General features: G+C 41.1%; 1 protein-coding gene across 7 annotated transcripts in view; it reads right to left on the bottom strand.

Moving 5' to 3' along the window:
* The window catches only part of rapgef6 (Rap guanine nucleotide exchange factor (GEF) 6), a 341,924-nt gene that overhangs the window by 206,882 nt on the left and 113,917 nt on the right, over nt 1-21,125 (bottom strand). For all 7 annotated transcript variants that reach the window (XM_061891505.1, XM_061891506.1, XM_061891508.1 and 4 more), the window contains one exon: nt 7,941-8,010. In XM_061891505.1, the coding sequence (XP_061747489.1) occupies nt 7,941-8,010 (70 nt within the window). The remainder of the gene's footprint in view (nt 1-7,940; nt 8,011-21,125) is intronic.

Here is a 21,125-nt window from a genome sequence, read left to right as displayed (position 1 = left end):
GATCGACCGGTAAATTGAGAGCTTTGCCTTCCGGCTCAGCTCCTTCTTCACCACAACGGATCGATACAACGTCCGCATTACTGAAGACGCCGCACCGATCCGCCTGTCGATCTCCCGATCCACTCTTCCCCCACTCGTGAACAAGACTCCTAGGTACTTGAACTCCTCCACTTGGGGCAGGGTCTCCTCCCCAACCCGGAGATGGCACTCCACCCTTTTCCGGGCGAGAACCATGGACTCGGACTTGGAGGTGCTGATTCTCATTCCGGTCGCTTCACACTCGGCTGCGAACCGATCCAGTGAGAGCTGAAGATCCCGGTCAGATGAAGCCTTCAGGACCACATCATCCGCAAAAAGCGGAGACCTAATCCTGCGGTCACCAAACCGGAACCCCTCAAAGCCTTGACTGCGCCTAGAAATTCTGTCCATAAAAGTTATGAACAGAATCGGTGACAAAGGACAGCCTTGGCGGAGTCCAACCCTCACTGGAAACGTGTCCGACTTACTGCCGGCAATGCGGACCAAGCTCTGGCACTGATCATACAGGGAGAGGACCGCCACAATAAGACAGTCCTGAGCACTCCCCACAGGACTTCCCGAGGGACACGGTCGAATGCCTTCTCCAAGTCCACAAAGCACATGTAGACTGGTTGGGCAAACTCCCATGCACCCTCAAGAACCCTGCCGAGAGAATAGAGCTGGTCCACAGTTCCACGACCAGGACGAAAACCACACTGTTCCTCCTGAATCCGAGGTTCGACTATCTGGCGTAGCCTCCTCTCCAGTACACCTGAATAAACCTTACCAGGAAAGCTGAGGACAGGAAATATAGCTTATTTCCCACCCGTGTTACACACTTGTTACGTGACGAGTTTTACCCGGCGGTAGACCGAGGCATGCGCTAATTATTTTGCTAAACAAGTTTGACCCGGCGGTAAAACGAGGCACGCGGATAACATATACCCGACGGTAATTCAAGGAAATACGGTAGTTAGGGTCCACCAGGCCCATTGCAAAAGGACTCCTTTAGAGTCCTTTTGCAATGGGCCAAAGGACCCTATTGAAACTGTAACGTTTTATTATTATTATTATTATTATTATTATTATTCGCCGCCTCTTCGAACTGTAATTTGACCCCCTGAACATGCTTCAAAACTCACCAAATTTCACACACTCATCAGAACTGGCGAAAATTGCCATCTAATAAAAAAACCAAATCCCAAAAATAAAAAATGCGCTCTAGCGCCCCCTAGGAAAAAAAAAACAGACTGCTTGTAACTTCCGTTAGGAATGTCGTACAGACAACCAAAAACCTCTATGTAGGGCTGACTTAGACCTAGATTTTATAATTGTACTTTCTAGGGCAAAAATCAACAAACATTTTGCAAAAACCCATTCAAAGCAAAATTTTCGCAAAAAATGCTATTTTTGCCTCTTTGTGCTGTAATTTGACCCCTTAAAATGCTTCAAAACTCACCAAACTTGGCACACACATCATGACTGGCAATGATTACTGCTCCGGTTTTGATTTTATGCGCCTTCAAAGAACCCCTGCGCAAAGTTTCCTTAAAAATTAAATTTTTGCCTCTTTGAGCTGTAATTTGACCCCCTTAAAATGCTTCAAAGTGCAAGTTAAAGCTCTATTATGCAAAGCGAAAGCCATTTATCAACAACATCCAGAAACGCCGATCTGTAATTTGACCCCCTTAACATGCTTCAAAACTCACCAAATTTTACACACACATCAGGACTGGCGAAAATTGCCATCTAATAAAAAAACCAAACCCCAAAAGTCAAAATTGCGCTCTAGCGCCCCCTAGGAAAAAACCCAGACACAACTGCTTGTAACTTCTGTTAGGAATGTCGTAGAGACATGAAAAAAATTGTCCATGTAGGCCTGACTTAGACGAGGGCTTGGGTCGCGGGGGCCAACGCTGCTTGCAGCTTTAATTTAATTGAAAATAGACCTCAAAACTCAAAATGCAGTCATTTGAACCGCAAAAATTACACACACACAAAAAAGCCCAGCAAAATCTTGGCTTATGTTTTTCCATGGAAGAAAAAAAAAATGATATTCTTTTTGGCTTCTTAAAAATATATTTTCCATAACAATGGTGAGTGCGCTACCTCGGTAAACATTAATGCTGCACAGTTTTGCAGCTAAAAACAGGCTCTCAATATTAAATAAGGCACCACCAGTGCTAAAATAAACAGTGGTTGTCTATAATTAATTGGACTTTTATATTAGATAAAGTGATTTTACTAACTATTATAGCGTTTCAGAGTATTTATTGACTAGTGTGGGTGTGTGATACAATATATACGATACTACAGCAGTACTACTGCTATCAACTAGAGTGGTAAAAGTGGCCGGTGTTGGATCAACTCGTCTGGTTTTAACGAGCCTCGTGAGACAAACAGACGGTCTGGAGTCCGAAGGTGGGGGCGGGCCTACGTGATGGCGGCGCAAGGGGGAGGGGAAGGCGTTTAAAAATGCAACCTAATGACAATCTCTCTCTCGCTGCCTCGCTCGGACGTACGGAACGAAGGGCATCACATGACCAGCATGTGTGTGTGTGTGTGTGTGTGGGCACGCTCAGACAGTGAATGTCACCACTGTGCTGGCATGACTACACCGTTCCCAGGGCGCTAATTAGCTGATTGGGCAGTTTAACGAGCTCACTTTCTCCTTTCACAATAATTGTGTGTTTCTCGACGTCTGCAACAAGAACTTGGAAAACAGCCATCTATCCGGCGACTTTTCATTTTGGAGCTTTGGGTGCTAAACTGCGACACGTGCGAGCGCATTGTGCAGCAGTTTTAGCGCAACTAGAGCATTGGTTGTGTTTTACATACCGTACCGACTGTAAGCCTCTACTTTATCACCTAAGCTTCGAACCCCGCGGCTTATAAAACGTTGCGGCTAATTTATGTACCCTATTTTCCGCACTATAAGGCGCACCGGATTATAAGGCGCACCTTCAATGAATGAATTTTAATATTTTGTTCATATATAAGGTGCACCGCATTATAAGGCGCATAGAATAAATGCTACAGCAGAGGCTGGGGTTACGTTATGCATCCTTTAGATCAGGGGTCTCAAACTCAATGTACCTGGGGGCCACTGGATGCAGAGTCTGGCTGAGGTTGGGTCGCGAGAATGTCTACTTGTATAATGACGTTTCAAACTGTATCCCTAAGACACGTCGGGGTGCCCCTGTGCTCAACAAAGAAATATTGCATCTCCTACTTTTTCCTGGAATTGTCTTTGCTAGTCACAAACCTTTCTCTTCACTGCAGGCTTTGAAAAAGATATGTTTGGGGTTGTGGAATATATTTGTATTTAGCCGATGCACCGAGAATAATGTTATTTGCGCAATGTGTGTCGTTCCGCTTTTCCTCCCTACAGCAACATGGCAGTCGGCGGATAATAGCCGGGAAAGTACCTGGATAACGAGCGCAAAAAAGTGACGGCTCCCGGAGTGTTATCCGGCGTCATATAGAACAATATTTAGTGTTCATCGTGTGAGGCAATGCAAATTAAACAATAAAAACTGTTTGAATTGGTCCAGTTTATCAGGGACTGTTATTACTGACGGACAGGTGTCTCGGTGTGACTGCAGCCAGGCACGTAAGAAACCCCTCGTCTCCATGGCAACGTTTCTGGCGCTTTCACTCATTTGCCGCTTTTCCACTAACGCAGGGGTAGGCAACCCAGAACGTTGAAAGAGCCATTTTGGACCCAAATAACACAAGGCTGTCAAGCGCCATTCAGATAAAACTTGCGGGCCGCATTAACATTAAACTTGAAGGTGGGGGGGCCACAAAATAACGTCTCGCGCGTCAATCGCGGCCCCTAGTCTGAGACCCCTGCTTGAATTGGGAATGCCAACAAAACAGTCAGATAGGTCAGTCAAACTTTAATAATAGATTACAAACCAGGGTTCTGACAACTCCGTTCACTCCCAAAATGAATAAACAGCTGTTTTATTATTTACCTCGATTCAATAAACACGTAAAAAACTGTCTGACACTGTTACGGTAAATCAAACGTTAGTGCAATCACAATATAGTAACACTCGAAATAGTGCAAAGCACTAATATATCAATAACTCAACGTTGCTCAAACAAATAAAACATGTAAAGCTCACTTTATTAAGTTATTCCTCATCCACGAATCCCTCAAATTCTTCTTCTTCAGTGTTCGAATCAAACAGTTGGGCGAATACGGCATCCTACATGCCCGGCTCCGTCTCATTAAAGTCGTCATTAAACGAGTCGGTGTCGCTGCTGTTCATGTTAAATTCTTTCGCTGCTGCTCTATTCCCGTTTTCTACTGTGTGACTGATCGCCTTGAGTTAAAACTCGGCACGCCTCCCGCAGTCATATATCCCAGCATGCACCGCGCGCTTCTTCTTCTACGAGGGAAAATAATGGTAGACTGATTACCGTCGAACAGGGGTGTCAAACTCATTTTAGATGGGGGCCCACATGGAGAAAAATCTACTCCCAAGTGGGCCGGACTGGTAAAATCACGGCACGATAACTTAAAAACAAAGACAACTTCAGATTTCACAACAAAATTAAGCATAATAATGTGTTAATTCCGCAACTGTATACATCGGTATCGGTTGATATCGAAATTGGTAATTAAGAGTTGGACAATATCGGAATATCGGCAAAAAAGCCATTATCGGACATCTCTAGTCGTTGTTTATACTTTCTGAATAAATGATGTGATAATGTTCATCAGTCCATTTATTGGTGTTTATTTGGTTGAGTTGGGCGGGGTTTGGTGGTAGCGGGGGTGTATAATGCAGCCTGGAAGAGTTAGGGATGCATGGGATTCTGGGTATTTTTTTGTTGTGTTTATGTTGTGTTACAGTGCGGATGTTCTCCCGAAATGTGTTTGTCATTGTTGTTTTGTGTGGGTTCACAGTGCGGCGGATATTAGTAAGAGTGTTAAAGGGCTTTATATCACAACCATCGGTGTAACCTGTGTGGCTGTTGACCAAGTATGCCTTGCAGTCAATGATGTGTGATATCAGGGTCGCATCCTACATGCCCGGCTCCGTCTCATTAAAGTCGTCATTAAACGAGTCGGTGTCGCTGCTGTTCATGTTAAATTCTTTCGCTGCTGCTCTATTCCCGTCTTCTACTGTGTGACTGATCGCCTTGAGTTAAAACTCGGCACGCCTCCCGCAGTCATATATCCCAGCATGCACCGCGCGCTTCTTCTTCTACGAGGGAAAATAATGGTAGACTGATTACCGTCGAACAGGGGTGTCAAACTCATTTTAGATGGGGGCCCACATGGAGAAAAATCTACTCCCAAGTGGGCCGGACTGGTAAAATCACGGCACGATAACTTAAAAACAAAGACAACTTCAGATTTCACAACAAAATTAGGCATAATAATGTGTTAATTCCGCAACTGTATACATCGGTATCGGTTGATATCGAAATTGGTAATTAAGAGTTGGACAATATCGGAATATCGGCAAAAAAGCCATTATCGGACATCTCTAGTCGTTGTTTATACTTTCTGAATAAATGATGTGATAATGTTCATCAGTCCATTTATTGGTGTTTATTTGGTTGAGTTGGGCGGGGTTTGGTGGTAGCGGGGGTGTATAATGCAGCCTGGAAGAGTTAGGGATGCATGGGATTCTGGGTATTTTTTTGTTGTGTTTATGTTGTGTTACAGTGCGGATGTTCTCCCGAAATGTGTTTGTCATTGTTGTTTTGTGTGGGTTCACAGTGCGGCGGATATTAGTAAGAGTGTTAAAGGGCTTTATATCACAACCATCGGTGTAACCTGTGTGGCTGTTGACCAAGTATGCCTTGCAGTCAATGATGTGTGATATCAGGGTCGCATGCTACATGTAACCGGCATGAAGGCGGGCGTGACGATATATTTTAAAGAACGTTAAAAGCATTGTCACAACGACACGCCCTCATAATAGTTACGTGGGTGATAACCGGAGAATGTTAGCCCAGGGATATTTCTGGAAAAGGCACTGAAATCCGGACAACCTCCTGGAAAAATCTTGAGGGTCAGCAAGTATGCAGCTGAGCCACATCAGAGTGATCAAAGAGCCGCGGATACACAGAATTGCTCTTGTGACATCTAGTGGACACATTCAGAACAGCAGTTTCTTTCATTCAAAAATTTCGGCTCATTTTCATATTTTGCAAACTCATCCCGCGGGCCGGATAAAACCTGTTCGCGGGAATAACTTAATAAAGTGAGCTTTACATGTTTATTTTGTGTGTTGTGTGACATTAACGTTTGAGCAACGTTGAGGTATTTATATGTTGTTATTGCTTTAAACTATTTCGAGACATCGTTAATGGAGTCAGTGTCGCTGCTGTTGTCTAGCAGTTCAGTGACAATTCCTGCTTTCCTGAAATCATGTCTCTCAATAGGAGCCATTGTGGGGTCTTTACATAAACACACATATGGAAATGAAAACCGCACACCTGGCGCGGTCATATATCCCAGCATGCACCGCGCGTTTCTTCTCCTACGGGGGAAATTGAAATGGGGGGCTGCTTACCGTAGTTGTGAGACCTGTTGTGGCTCGATATTGGTCCATATATAAGGCGCACTGTCAGCTTTTGAGAAATTTTTTGTTTTTTAGGTGCGCCTTATAGTGCGGAAAATATGGTAATTTTCCTCACTGACAATTATTATGCAAATAGTTTATAACAAACAAATGCAAAGAAAAAAAATATTTGGCCACCCATCCAAATGATCAGAATCAGGTGTCACAAGTGTATGAAACCAATCAATTAGGCATGGAAACCGTTTCTACAAACATTTGTGAAAGAATGGGCCGCTCTTTTAGAAGCTCAGTGTTTTCCAGCGCCTAGAAATTCTGTCCATAAAAGTTATGAACAGAATCGGTGACAAAGGACAGCCTTGGCGGAGTCCAACCCTCACTGGAAACGTGTCCGACTTACTGCCAGCACCAGTTCCATCGGTAGCAAAACAGGCCCAGAGCATGATACTACCACCACCATGCTTGGCGGTAGGTTTGGTGTTCCTGGGAGTAACGGCCTCACATTTTCTCCTCCAAACATATTGCTGGGTATTGTGGCCAAACAGCTACATTTTTGTTTCATCTGACCACAGAACTTTCCTCCAGAAGGTCTTATCTATGTCCATGTAATGTCAGATGAAACAAAAATTCAGCCTTATTGCAGTGAAACTTGCCAAGGGACATGTAACCAAATATTAACATTTCTGTTTGTATACTTTTGACCCGCCAGACTTGGTCAAATTTTCAGTAGACCCATAATAAATTCATAAAAGAACCAAACTTCATGAATGTTTTTTGTGACCAACAAGTAGGTGCTCCAATCACTCTATCACAAAAAAAATAATTGTAGAAATTACTGGAAATTTACGACAGCCATAACATTGTCTTCTTTACAAGTTGTGGAGACGACCGAGCGGATAGGCGGGGTGTGCCGAGAGCGACGCAACAAGCTCCTCACGATGTATAAAAGGGGGGGAGGAGGAGAGATTGGGGCAGAAGGAGGTGGAGAGCCCGCAATAGCGACTGAAGAGCGACAGAACGCAAGACGGCGATGACGAAGACGTGCCCGACTAAAACCACGACACGGAGGAACGAGCAGCGCGAAAAACTTCCTTTATTTGAAAAAATAAACGAGAGTCAAACCTGCAAAACAATGTCCTTCCTTGATGGTCCTGGGAACCCGCACGACGACAGCGAGCGACTGTCGCACAAGTGTATGTAAACTTTTGACCACGACTGTAGTTATTTAAGTATTTGTGTACATTTTTAGTTAATATCTATTGTGTACACAGAACAAAGACAGCATGGTCTACCTACAGTAGTCCAATTCCTTGTGTGTTAAATATACTTGACCCAAAAAACTGATTCTGATGTTTCCGAGACGAAGAGTCTTACCACGATCATTTCTGACGGCTCCAACGTGATGCATTCACAGCCTCGCCGGCCCCCCAGCTGCTTGCCGAAACTGAGGAAGGAGACAAGAGGAAGAGGTGTTAAAAAAATCAGCAGAGGATGAACTCCGGAGAGACCTCATAAACAAGATGGAGACGTGTGAAGTTCGGTCATGGTGAGGTCAGGTGTCTATGATGTTGGACTGAAGTCCTCCTCCGAGAAAGGACACCAAGGATAGAGGAGGGTCTTCCCACAAAGAATTGTCTAAAACAGGGGTCACCAACGTAAGGCCCAGATGAGTCGCCCGCTGGCCTGTTCTAAAAATAGCTCAAATAGCAGCACTTACCAGTGAGCTGCCTCTATTTTTTATTTTATTTTATTTATTTACTAACAAGCTGGTCTCGCTTTGCTCTAAAATGTTCAATTCTAAGAGAGACAAAACTCAAATAGAATTGGAAAATCCAAGAAAATATTTTAAAGACTTGGTCTTCACTTGTTTAAATAAATTCATTAATTTTTTTACTTTGCGTCTTATAACTTTCAGAAAGACAATTTTAGAGAAAAAATACAACCTTAAAAATTATTTTAGGATTTTTAAATACATATACCTTTTTACCTTTTAAATTCCTTCCTCTTCTTTCCTGACAATTTAAATCAATGTTCAAGTATTTATTTTGTTAATTATTGTAAAGAATAATAAATACATTCTAATTTAATTCTTCATTTTAGCTTCTGTTTGTTCGACAAAGAATATTTGTGAAATATTTCTTCAAACTTATTATGATTAAAATTAAAAAAAAATATTCTGGCAAATCTAGAAAATCTGTAGAATAAAATTTAAATCTCATTTCAAAGTCTTTTGAATTTCTTTTAAAATTTTTATTCTGGAAAATCTAGAAGAAATAATGATTTGTCTTTGTTAGAAATATAGCTTGGTCCAATTTGTTATATATTCTAACAAAGTGCAGATTGGATTTTAAACTATTTAAAACATGTCATCAACATTCTAAAATTAATCTTAATCAGGAAAAAATTACTGATAATGTTCCAAAAATTATTTTTTAAATTTTTTCAAAAAGATTCGAATTAGCTAGTTTTTCTCTTCATTTTTTTCCGTTGAATTTTAAAGAGTCGAAATTGAAGATAAACAATGTTTTAAAATTTATTTTCATTTTTTTCGTGTTTTCTCCTTTTTTAAACCGTTCAATTAAGTGTTTTTTTTTATCATTTATTCCCTACAAAAAACCTTCCGGAAAAGGGAAAAAAATGTACGACGGAATGACAGAAAGAAATACCCATTTTTATATATATATATATATATATATATATATATATATATATATATATATATATATATATATATATATATATATATATATATATATATATATATATTTATTTATAAAAGGTAAATTGAGCAAATTGGCTATTTCTGGCAATTTATTTAAGTGTGTATCAAACTGGTAGCCCTTCGCATTAATCAGTACCCAAGAAGTAGCTCTTGGTTTCAAACAGGTTGGTGACCCCTGGTCTAAAATGTCTTGTTAAACAAAGAATAAACATTCAAAGACAACAAAGGTGACACATGTTGACAGGATGGCCATGTTTTTTGACTGATCTTGCTCGACTTTTACACACTTGTGCTCCCCGGTCCACTGAAGGTGGGTACCAGATTTTCTGTTGATCGGGTCAAAGACCTTTAAGGTACACAGTGTGTTCAGTGTTGTGGTGTCCCGATAAAATTGTTTTGATACTTTTCAGTACTTTTCAATCCTTTTATAATTAAAGGGGACCACAAACAATTGCATTATTGTCTTTATTTTAACGAAAAATCTTAGGGTACATGAAACATATGTTTATTATTGCAAGTTTGTCCTTAAATAAAATAGTGAACATACAAGACAACTTGTCTTTTAGAAGTAAATAAGCAAACAGATGCTCCTAATTTAGCTGCTGACATATGCAGTAACATATTGTGTCATTTATCATTCTATTATTTTGTCAAAATTATGAGGGACAAACTGTAGAAAATTATTATTAATCTACTTGTTCATTTACTGTTAATATCTGCTTACTTTCTCTTTCAACATGTTCTATCTACACTTATGTTAAAATGTAATAATCACTTATTCTTCTGTTGTTTGGATACTTTACATTAGTTTTGGATGATACCACAAATTTAGGTATCAATCCGATACCAAGTCGTTACAGGATCATGCATTAGTCATATTCAAAGTCCTCATGTGTCCAGGGACGTATTTCCTAAGTATATAAATACAATATGAATTAAAAAAAAAAAAACGAAAGAAGATGATGCGATGCCAAAAAAATAGACGTAATCAAAGTAGTATTGACTAGATACGCTCCTGTACTTGGTATCATTACAGTGGATGTCAGGTTTAGATACACCAATGGCGTTTGTTTACATTTTGTAGTGAAGCATTTTTAGCCATTCCTCGTCCTGCAGGAATGATACTTGTACGAAACTTACTTTATTTGTCGCCATGGAGACGAGGATTAGTGCTACAACACTACAGACTGCGGCTAGACTGTAGCCGCTAGCCAGCTATCCATGTCCTAGAGCACCTCTTCAGTGTTATAACTTCACCTATATCCTTAATTTTTAAGCCATAATGCGTCCATTCTCCCTTTTCTGTCTACGCACTGTGTCTGCTTGTAAGTACTCCGTGTGTGTGCGCTGCCGAACATGCTCGTCAACCAGCAATGACACGACAAAGGGGGGGACCAGTACTTTTCAGAGGTGGTATAGTACCGAATATGATTCATTAGTATCGCGGTACTATACTAATACCTGTACACCGTACAACCCTAGTTCAATGTGTGTGAGAAATAAACAATTAATCCCACTTATGGGGTTTATAACCAAGCGGTGTGTTTGTCATGAAAATAATCGCACAGGAAGGCTTGTCATCATATCACAAGTTCAGTAGTCGATACCTAATAACTTACACGATTCTCAATACTTATTCGATACGCACCTCCTCTAATTATGAGACTATTATTTAAGCCTTCTTTTGCCAGTTAATCGGCCTGGCGTCTTTGCTTGTTTTCATGCGATCCCAAAGTTCATCTTGTCCGAATCATGCCTTGTCCACGTAAGTCGTGTTTATTTCATGCCACAGTATTGTGTTTGTTCCAAGCCATATTTTATGCTTTTTGTTTCGTCATGCCACAGTTTTGTGTTTGTTCCACGCCGTAATTTGTTTGTTTACCTCATGCCCTGCCAAGATTTGATAGTCAATATTAAATCATGTTCCTACCTTCAAGTCCTGTCCAGAATATAGTCTGTTTGCTTCCCCCCCGTTATGACAGTACTTAGTGGTCCGAACACCCGGAAGTCTTCAAATATAATAGAATAATATATCAGTATATTTTATATACCGTATATATAATATGTAAATTTTACATATGTTATATTTGATGTTGCTAATATGGTACATTTTTAGTCTACTAAAAACCTGCATTTTCCTTTCCATCCTTACACTTTTCATTATTGGAAACTGAGCTATTGTCTGGAAAAATACATTCTACATACACAGACATCGACTGCGATGATACCAAGTCCATGAACCGAACATAGTCGATAATTTTTATTATCGCACATTTTTTTGCCTTTTTTATCTTTTGTCTGGAAATATATCCCTAGACACAGGAGAACATTAATCATGGTCAATGTATGATCCTGTAACTACTTGGTATCAGACTGATACCCAAATTTGTGGTATCACCCAAAACTTATGAAAAGTATCAAACGACAGAAAAATAAGAGATTATTACAAATTTAACAAAAGTGTATATAGAACGTGTTAAAATAGAAAGTAGGCAGATATTAACAGTAAATCAATAATCCATTTCCTACCGCTTGTCCCTCATAATTTTGACAAAATAATACAACCAGAAATGACACAATATGATACTCTATACGTCAGCGGCCAATTAGGAACTTTGCTTACTTACTACTAAAAGAGAAGTTGTTTAGTATGTTTACTATCTTATTAAATGCCAACATTTTTCTTTGATCGCAATAAGAAACAAATGTTCAATGTATCATAAGATTTTCTGCCAAAGTAAAGCCCATAATTAAATGTTTTTGTGTTCCCCTTTATTTTGAAAAATATCGAAATACATTATAGGCACCGGTATTATGGAGTTTTTTTCTGTACATTCGTGTTAAAATATTGGGGTTGTTTGGTGCTGATGACAATGTAAATATTTAGGGTTTTTTAACGTTTAATAATGTCGCAATGTGGTTATTAAAGTTAAAGATTTTTGTGATTTCTAATCCTTTGTGAGTGCACCAAAGGGATTTCTCGGTGTGTGCACATGACAATCCAGCTTCTTGCTGTTTTTGTCAGGACTTTGACTTGGATTTGTATTGCTTCTTCGATGCAGAGAATATTTGGGACGAGCCAGGCGTGAACTAAGGTACATGTCTGATTTATTTACACACTATAATACAATAACAGGGAAAACAAAAGGCACGCTCAATGGCGGAAAAAAACTAGACTATACTCAAAAAAACAAGAACAGCGCGATGGCATGGCTATATACAAAGGAACAAAAGACACTAACTGTGGCACAAACAAACCAAAAACTTGCACTGAGGCATAAATAAACAAACTTACGTGGCGTGATCAGAAAATAAACAGCATGGCATGAAGGTCGGTACATGAAAACATGGTTAAGATCTCAGAAGGAAATGTAGGATACGATACAAATTTGCCAGGACGAGGACAGGGACAGAATGGCTTAAATAATGACTATGATGATTAGTGACAGGTGTGAGGACTGAGGACAGGGGCGTGACTTGGAGACCAGGTGGAAACTAATGAGTAACTATGGAAACAAAACAAAACCAGGAAGTGCAAAACGGGAAACAAGAGTCCAAAAAACAAAACATAAACATGATCAAACATAAACCTGATTCACGGGCACGACAGTTTTAGTCTTGGTAACAAAGAGACAGTTGTTATGTATGTGTACTGAAAATACTGGGGGGAAAAAGCAGGTACCGTATTTTTCGGACTATAAGTCGCAGTTTTTTTTCATAGTTTGGCCGGGGGTGCGACTTATACTCAGGAGCGACTTACATGTGAAATTATTAACACATTACCGTAAAATATCAAATATTATTATTTAGCTCATTCACGAAAGAGACTAGACGTATAACATTTCATGGAATTTATCGATTAGGAGTGACAGATTGTTTTGTAAACGTATACATAAACGCATGTTCTATATGTTATAGTTATTTGAATGACTCTTACCATAATATGTTAGGTTAACATAGCAGGCACCTTCTCAGTTGCTTATTTATGCCTCATATAACCTACACTTATTCAGCCTGTTGTTCACTAGTCTTTATTTATTTTAAATTGCCTTTTAAGTGTCTATTCTTGGTGTTGGGTTTTATCAAATACATTCCCACAAAAAATGCGACTTATACTCCGGTGCGACTTATATATGTTTCTCCCCTTCTTTATTATGCATTTTCGGCAGGTGCGACTTATACTCCGGAGCGATTTATACTCCGGAAAATACGGTATTTGTTGCTATTGACCTGGTGTCCAACTATGGATACTTTTGACAACCCTCAGCACAGGTAACACAGTTGCATCCATCCATCCATCCATCATCTTCCGCTTATCCGAGGTCGGGTCGCGGGGGCAGCAGCCTAAGCAGGGAAGCCCAGACTTCCCTATCTCCAGCCACTTCGTCTAGCTCTTCCCGGGGGATCCCGAGGCGTTCCCAGGCCAGCCGGGAGACATAGTCTTCCCAACGTGTCCTGGGTCTTCCCCGTGGCCTCCTACCAGCTGGACGTGCCCTAAACACCTCCCTAGGGAGGCGTTCGGGTGGCATCCTGACCAGATGCCCGAACCACCTCATCTGGCTCCTCTCGATGTGGAGGAGCAGCGGCTTTACGTTGAGCTCCTCCCGGATGGCAGAGCTTCTCACCCTATCTCTAAGGGAGAGACCCGCCACCCGGCGGAGGAAACTCATTTTGGCCGCTTGTACCCGTGATCTTATCCTTTCGGTCATGACCCAAAGCTCATGACCATAGGTGAGGATGGGAACGTAGATCGACCGGTAAATTGAGAGCTTTGCCTTCCGGCTCAGCTCCTTCTTCACCACAACGGATCGATACAACGTCCGCATTACTGAAGACGCCGCACCGATCCGCCTGTCGATCTCACGATCCACTCTTCCCTCACTCGTGAACAAGACTCCTAGGTACTTGAACTCCTCCACTTGGGGCAGGGTCTCCTCCCCAACCCGGAGATGGCACTCCACCCTTTTCCGGGCGAGAACCATGGACTCTGACTTGGAGGTGCTGATTCTCATTCCGGTCGTTTCACACTCGGCTGCGAACCGATCCAGTGAGAGCTGAAGATCCCGGTCAGATGAAGCCATCAGGACCACATCATCTGCAAAAAGCAGAGACCTAATCCCGTGGCCACCATACCGGAACCCCTCAACGCCTTGACTGCGCCTAGAAATTCTGTCCATAAAAGTTATGAACAGAATCGGTGACAAAGGACAGCCTTGGCGGAGTCCAACCTTCACTGGAAACGTGTCCGACTTACTGCCAGCAATGCGGACCAAGCTCTGACACTGATCATACAGGGAGCGGACCGCCACAATAAGACATTCCGATACCCCATACTCTCTGAGCACTCCCCACAGGACTTCCCGAGGGACACGGTCGAATGCCTTCTCCAAGTCCACAAAGCACATGTAGACTGGTTGGGCAAACTCCCATGCACCCTCAAGAACCCTGCCGAGAGTATAGAGCTGGTCCACAGTTCCACGACCAGGACGAAAACCACACTGTTCCTCCTGGATCCGAGGTTCGACTATCCGGCGTAGCCTCCTCTCCAGTACACCTGAATAAACCTTACCGGGAAGGCTGAGGAGTGTGATCCCACGATAGTTGGAACACACCCTCCGGTCCCCCTTCTTAAAGAGAGGAACCACCACCCCGGTCTGCCAATCCAGAGGTAAACACAGTTGCATGTTTTGACACATTTTCACACTTTTTGAGTGCATCGCTTCCGAAAGGGGAAGACTCGACCCACTCGGACCAGTCTATTACGCGTTACACAAGCACTACATGTTTAATCACACACAAAAACGCACACACAATGCCAGCCTTTGTCTGATAAGAGGGGGGCGTGGCGAGGGCGTGGGCGGTAGTGCGTAAGAAGGGAGCAGCTGACGGCAGAGGGCGAGACCATGCGGGTCTTTTACCACATGACCTTCCTTCTGCTTAATGTCCCGGGTCACGCAGCTTACACGTCAGAGGACACACAGTACATGTGCACATACATGCAAACTTTACATGAGGGGCCTATTGCAGAAATATTCTTAATGGGATGGCACTTTTTGAACAGCTCGCCCCAAAGAACTACAAACCCTGTTTCCATATGAGTTGGGAAATTGTGTTAGATGTAAATATAAACAGAATACAATGATTTGCAAATCCTTTTCAACCCATATTCAATTGAATGCACTACAAAGACAACATATTTCATGGCTGCAACACGTGCCAAAGTAGTTGGGAAAGGGCATGTTCACCACTGTGTTACATCACCTTTCCTTTTAACAACACTCAATAAACATTTGGCAACTGAGGAAACTAATTGTTGAAGCTTTGAAAGTGGAATTCTTTACCATTCTTGCTTGACGTACAGCTTAAGTCGTTCAACAGTCCGGGGTCTCCGCTGTCGTATTTTACGCTTCTTAATGCGCGACACATTTTCGATGGGAGACAGGTCTGGACTGCAGGTGGGCCAGGAAGGTACCCACACTCTTTTACTACGAAGCCACGCTGTTGTAACACGTGGCTTGGCATTGTTTTGCTGAAATAAGCAGGGGCGTCCATGATAATGTTGCTTAGATGACAACATATGTTGCTCCAAAACCTGTATGTACCATTCAGCATTAATGGTGCCTTCACAGATGTGTAAGTTACCCATGCTTTGGGCACTAATACACCCCCATACCATCACAGATGCTGGCTTTTGAACTTTGCGCCTATAACAATCTGGAGGGTTATTTTCCTCTTTGTTCCGGAGGATACCACGTCCACAGTTTCCAAATATATTTTGAAATGTGGACTCGTCAGACCACAGAACACTTTTCCACTTCGCATCAGTCCATCCTAAATGAGCTCGGGCCCAGTGAAGCCAGCGGCGTTCCTGGGTGTTGTTGATAAATGGGTTTTGCTTTGCATAGTAGAGTTTTAACTTGCACTTACAGATGTAGCGACCAACTGTATTTACTGACAGTGGCTTCATGAAGTGTTCCTGAGCCCATGTGGTGATATCCTTTACACGCTGATGTAGGTTTTTGATGCAGTACCGCCTGAGGGATCAAAGGTCCGTAATATCATTGCTTACGTGCAGAGATTTCTCCAGATTCTCTGAACCTTTTGATGATTTTACGGACCGTAGATGGTAAAATCCCTAAATTCCTTGCAATAGCTCGTTGAGAAATGTTGTTCTAAAACTGTTCGACAACTTGCTTACAAATTGGTGACCCTCGCCCCATCCTTGTTTGTGATTTACTTAGCATTTCATGGAAGCTGCTTTTATACCCAATCATGGCACCCACCCGTTCCCAATTAGCCTGCGCACCTGTGGGATGTTCCATATAAGTGTTTGATGAGAATTTCTCAACTTTATCAGTATTGTTGCTGGCATCAAATTCTAAATGTAATGATTTGCAACAAAAAAAATGTTTATCAGTTTGAACATCAAATATGTTGTCTTTGTAGCATATTCAACTGAATATGGGTTGAAAAGGATTTGCAAATCATTGTATTCCGTTTATATTTACATCTAACGCAATTTCCCAACTCATAAGGAAACAGGGTTTGTAGACGAGAACCAGAAGTTTGTCCTGTATTAGCATTGCAAATATCCAAATACTGCAGCCATTCCTTTCTGCTACTTTTGTGCTGTAAACATTTTTGTTGTTTTTTTAAAGTTATCCTAAAATACATTCTCTGACTAGTGACATTATCCAGCCCCTGACTGTCCAAATCTCGCCTAACTTTGTTTGTGCTGCAAATTGTTTAACTATTATAGTTTGTATGTTAACTATTCTAGCTTTTAAATTATTAACGTATTATTTTTTTATACCCAGCCTACCCGCAAAACCTTGTCGATATCTCCCCAAACTTGACCCACTCATTTGTGTTGCAAACATATTTGTCAATCTAGTAGAGTTGTTATGTTATTGAATAATACAAACCCCAAAACCAGTGCACGTTTTGTAAATTGTAAAAAAAACAACAAAAAAAAACAGAATACAATTATTTGCAAATCATTTTCAACCTATATTCAATTAAATAGACTTTAAAGACAAGATACGTAACCTTCAAACGGTTATTTTCTGCAAATCTTAGCTCATTTTGAATTGTATGCCTGCAACATGTTTCAAAAAAGCTGGCACAAGTGGCAAAAAACACTGAGCAAGTTGAGGAATGCTCATCAAACACTTATTTAGAACATCCCGCAGGTGAACAGGCTAATTGGGAACAGGTGGGTGCCATGATTGGGTATAAAAGCAGCTTTCCTGAAATGCTCAGTCATTCACACACACGGATGGGGCGAGGGTCAGCACTTTGTGAACAAATGCGTGAGCTAAGTGTCCAACAGTTTAAGAACAACATTTCTCAACGAGCAATTGCAAGGAACTTAGGGATTTCACCATATATCATCAAAAGGTTCAGAGAATCTGGAGGAATCACTGCATATAAGCGGCTAAGCCCATGACCTTCCATTGCTCAGTATGTAAAGGATATCACCACATGGGCTCAAGCACACTTCAGAAAACCACTGTCAGTAAAAACAGTTCGTCACTACAGCTGTAAGTGCAAGATAAGATTTTACTATGCAAATTGGAAGCCATTTATCAACAACACCCGGAAATGCCGCCGGCTTCACTGGGCCCAAACTCATCTAAAATGGACTGATGCAAAGTGGAAAAAGTGTTCTGTGGTCTGACAAGTCCACATTTCAAATTGTTTTTGGAAACTGTGGATGTCGTTTTTCCAAAGAGGAAAAGAAACATCCGGATTGTTATAGACGCAAAGTTCAAAAGCCAGCATGTGTGGTGGTATGGGGGTGTATTAGTGCCCAAGGCATGGGTAACTTACACATCTGTGAAGGCACCATTAATGCTGAATGATACATACAGGTTTTTGAGCAACATATGTTGCCATCCAAGCAACGTTATCATGGACGCCCCTGCTTATTTCAGCAAGACAACGCCAAGCCACGTGTTACAACAGCGTCAATTCGTAGTAAAAGAGTGCAGGTACTAGAATGGCCTGACTGTAGTCCAGACCTGTCTCCCATTGAAAATATGTGGCGCAAAATGAAGCCTAAAATACGAGAACAGAGACTGTTGAACAACTTAAGCTGTACATCAAGCAAGAATGGGACAGAATTCCACTTTCAAAGCTTCAACAATTAGTTTCCTCAGTTCCCAAATGTTTATTGAGTGTTGTTAAAAGAAAAGGTGTTGTAACACAGTGGTGAACATGCCCTTTCCCAACTACTTTGTCACGTGTTGCAGCCATGAAATATCTTGTTAAAAGGAAAGGCCATGTAACACAGTGGTAAAAATGCCCCTGTGCCAACTTGTTTGCAATGTGTTGCTGCCATTAAATTCTTAGAAAATGATTATTTGCAAAACAAAATTAAGTTTCTCAGTTTGAACATTAAATATATTGTCTTTGCAGTCTATTCAAATGAATATAAGTTGAAAAGGATTTGCAAATCATTGTATTCCGTTTTTATTTACAAATCACACAACGTGCAAACTTCACAGGTTTGGGGATTTGTAAGATAAAAACATCAAAACTATAATAGTTACACAAAACATTTTTCCAGCACAAAGGAATGGGACACTTTGCGGGAGATTTTAACAAAGTGGGGTTAGGTTGTTTATGAAAATAACACGTTAATAAATAAAAAAAACTAGAAAATGATAATGACACAAAAACTTCCATGGACAAAAAAAATGACAGCACAAACCTAACACAAAGGAATGGCAGTGTTATTTTAATATTTGCAATGCTAAGGGGGACAACATCACACAGGTCAAAGAATCCTTCCTGACATTTTCCAGTGCGGGGGTCTGCAACCTGCAGCTCTAGCTTCAGCGCCGCCATAGTGGCTCCCTGGAGCTTTTCAAAAACAAATGAAAATAAAAAAGATGGGGGAAAAAAAACATATTTTTGTTTTAATAAGGTTTCTATAGGAGGACAAACATGTCACAAACCACCCTAATTGTTAGAAATCCACTATTTATATTATACATGCTTTTCTGACAAGAGTATTTGTTCAGTGTCGTTTTGTCCTACCAATTATGGCAGTCCTTGAACTCACCGGGGTTTGTTTACATGTACAACTTCCTCCAACGATGCCAGGAAAAGATTTGTTTAATGTAACTCCCTCTTTGTCTCATTTTGTCCACCAAACTTTTTATGCTGTGCGTGAATGCACACAAAGGCGAGCTTGGTTGATGTTATTGACTTGCGTGGAGTGATTTTTCGGCATATTTGGTCAGTGCTAACATATTATTTAGGCTAGCTTTATGTACATCTTTCACCATTATGCCTCACTTGTAGGTATATTTGAGCAAACGGGCGAAGTTGGGAGAGTTTCCGTGCTAGCAATCTTTAAAAAATTACTGGTTCAACCCCCACCTTCTACCATCCTAGTCCATGGCAGCTCCCGCCATCAGTGTGTGAATGTATGAATGTGCGTGTGTGAATGGGTGAATGGGGAAATAGTGTCGAAGCGCTTTAAGTTCCAAAAAAATAAAAATAAAGGTAGAAAAGCGCTATACAAGTACAACCCATTTACCGTATAATTTCCTATGTCCTCTGTGTATTTAATTTATATCTGCATGTCTCATGACACATAATCTGTATGCAATATTGCCTGCATTTCTCATAGTTGTTTGTGTGCCATGTTGTTCCAGACCACAGCAAACCGTACCCAGCTTGCATAGATTGTTATAAATCCATTCGATTCCTTTAACTTGGACACACACATCTATACCTTTGGCTATTTCAAGCCAGTCATTTCCAGGAGTTATGTCACCCTTTGAGAAACCTCTGATTTACTAATGTTTTCCAATGTTGTAAAAATGGGCAGAAGACATATAACAATTCAACATTTCTGTCAACAAAGATTTGTGTCAGCCAAAGACTCGTAGTAATTTTGATAGTAGTTTATTATAGCTAATATAGACGTTAAAACGTTTTCTATTCAGGTTTTGGTACTATGGAGTTAGAGATGCTACCTCAGTAGAAGCATTTAAGTCCCATCTTAAAACTCGTTTGTATACTCTAGCCCTGGGGTCGGGAACCTTTCTGGCTGAGAAAGCCAAGAAGCCAAATATTTTAAAATGTATTTCCGTAAGAGCCATATAACATATTTTTAACACTGAACACAACTAAAAGTGTGCATTTTTAATTAAGACCAACATTTCTAGAGTATAATAGGTCTCTTATTCTTTGTAATAACGTTGTTATTCTGAAGCTAACTTAGGAAGGGGCGTGGCCTGCGGGTCTGCAGCGAAGCAGGGTGTCGCCAGGACCGGCTTCGGAATCAGCGACAGGTGTGTAAATGGCCCACCTGGGCCTTGTTGAAGAACCCCCAAGAGGGCTAGCCCTACACTAACCAATAATAAATACATTATTTCTTACCCTTAAAGGGGAACATTTTCACCAGACCTATGTAAGCGTCAATATATACCTTGATGTTGCAGAAAAAAGACCCTATATATTTTTAACCGATTTCCGAACTCTAAATGGGTGAATTTTGGCGAATTAAACGCCTTTCTGTTTATCGCTCTGGAGGGGATGACGTCAGAATGTGACGTCGCCAAGGTAATACAGCCGCCATTTTCATTTTCAACCCATTGTAAACATTGGGTCCAAGCTCTGTTATTTTCCGTTTTTTTCGACTATTTTTTGGAACCTTGGAGACACCATGCCTCGTCGGTGTGTTGTCGGAGGGTGTAACAACACTAACAGGGAGGGATTCAAGTTGCACCACTGGCCCGAAGATGCGAAAGTGTCTGCCGCCAGACCCCCATTGAATGTACCAAAGTGGCTCCACATTTTACCGGCTATGACAGACATGG

The sequence above is a fragment of the Nerophis ophidion genome, linkage group LG28 (genome assembly GCF_033978795.1).
Source record: "Nerophis ophidion isolate RoL-2023_Sa linkage group LG28, RoL_Noph_v1.0, whole genome shotgun sequence".
Classification (NCBI taxonomy): Eukaryota; Metazoa; Chordata; class Actinopteri; order Syngnathiformes; family Syngnathidae; genus Nerophis; species Nerophis ophidion.
Note: the sequence above shows the minus strand (reverse complement) of the source record. Positions and strands in the feature narration are given on the sequence as shown.